Below are 1,954 nucleotides of genomic sequence, written 5' to 3' on the forward strand. Positions count from 1 at the left end.
TAGTCCATAAGTGGAGTCATGGATCCGATTTAGACAAGTTAATATCTAAAAAATTTGGCTTATTATATAGATGGTCTTACATATAGTCATATAGAGGGAATTTACTTACTTAGACCAGGTTTAGGGGAAAACTCACTTAGACGGGTTCGTGGTCTATTTATGGACCAAATCAATGAAATTCTGTATTCTTATTGAAACGAGAGTATTTATGACCATACATTTGAACAAAAAAGAATAAAATCAAAACATTTTTAAAAAATCTTTAATTTTATTTATTTAGTCCATAAAGGGGTCATGAATCCAATTTTGGGAAATTTTTTCCAAGGTTTATGACCTGCTGGAGAATAAGAGTATAAAATTTAAAATTTTCTTATTTTCCTTAGTTTGGTTCATGGATGGAGCCAATAGATCCATTTTCTATATCTAATTACTATTTGGTTTACAAAGAATGCATAGATATCAAAATGAATATTCAAATATGATCATCAATTATTCTCCAATAATGTAAGTTATTGCTATATATCTATTCTCTACACTGATCACATTCAGATTGTAACTTGTCTATCATTTCTTGTAACTTATTAATTACAACATCTTTATCAGCAATTATCTCCAGTAATCTTGCATTCTCCTCTCGAAGTATCTCAAATTGACAAACTATCCCTTCAATTTGTGCCTCAATAGCCTCATCACTCAACTCAAATGCACTCTCCACAACCCTCACCACTCTCCACAAACTCACTACAACGATCAAAGCTCCTCCCTTCTTCTCCAACAGCGCTTCTAGCAACAACGCCAACCCAACAACCACACCATCGACGACATAACCAGGCCGCCTGAAGAAAGAACCGCCTAGTGCCACCGCAAGTGCTATTGCCTTAGCAGAAAGCAGGCTTAGTATAGCAATTCCTACCCAATGGTACCAAACTTGCTTTTCTATTGTATTCTTTTGCGGCGAGCAAGAAAGTAAAGACGAGGAAAGTTCCAGAACGGTTAAAATGAGATCTAGAAGAAGGAGAAAGACAGAAATAGCGCGAACGGGCGTTGATTCAAGAAATTTCGTCATGCTTCTTCTCCATTTTGCTTCGTTTATAGTATTCTGGCTTTGTTCGTCAGTCGGGTTGAAGAAAAGCTTCCATTTTTGCCTTCTGTACCAGCTTTTGATTAGGGTTTGGACAGAGGATTCGATGGATTCAATGGATATATTGGAATTGATGGATGCAGGGTTAGATTGTTGCATTTTTGAGATGGAATTATTTGATAGGTTCATTTAATATCAGAAAAAATTGCATATATATATATATATATATATATATATATATATATATATATATATATATATATATATCAGAAACAAACGATGAGGATAAGAAGTTATATCTGGAAAAGCTTACATGTACGTGAAAGGCAAGGAAGGTTCAAGTTTTGCATGCTTTGGGTGACGTTGAAGACCAGATTACAGTTATTGATTTTGTCATTGAAAAGGCTTGAAGTATTGTAATTGTTATTAAAAGCGGCTTACGTGTCCCATTAATTTTTCTGGGAATTATTGAGCAGGTGAAAATTTTGTTGGTTTATTTCAAACTGATCAAATTTTGTCACGCATTCATTTATTTTTCCAAAATAATTTACTTTTAGAGTTTTCTTGAAAAATATTTTTCAAATAATTTATTTTTCATTGTATGATTTCAATATTAAAAATTAGTTAAAAATATTAAAATTTTTAACTTATAAAACTATAAAAATATTCATAATAATAGAAATTTCATATTTTAAAAAATTTATTGTTAGATATTAGAAGAATACAAAAGAAATGATAAATTATGAAAATCGTCAGTGACCGGTGGTCAACGGTGACTGGTGGTAGTGGGTAATCATGATTAACAAATTAAAACATATGGATTTATAAGGTTATAATAAGTTTATCAATTTTCGAAAAATATTTTACTCTTTT

At 31.5% G+C, this 1,954-nt stretch overlaps 1 protein-coding gene across 1 annotated transcript; it reads right to left on the bottom strand.

Moving 5' to 3' along the window:
• Nucleotides 1-457: 457 nt before the first annotated feature.
• Nucleotides 458-1,283, bottom strand: LOC105634359 (voltage-gated hydrogen channel-like protein). Its single transcript, XM_012217210.4, has one exon. The coding sequence runs from the start codon at nucleotides 1,268-1,270 to the stop codon at nucleotides 524-526; it is 747 nt and encodes a 248-aa protein (XP_012072600.1). The 5' UTR covers nucleotides 1,271-1,283; the 3' UTR covers nucleotides 458-523.
• Nucleotides 1,284-1,954: the final 671 nt, after the last annotated feature.

The sequence above is a fragment of the Jatropha curcas genome, chromosome 5 (genome assembly GCF_041381405.1).
Source record: "Jatropha curcas cultivar XTBG-Jc1 chromosome 5, XTBG_Jcur_1.0, whole genome shotgun sequence".
Lineage (NCBI taxonomy): Eukaryota > Viridiplantae > Streptophyta > Magnoliopsida > Malpighiales > Euphorbiaceae > Jatropha > Jatropha curcas.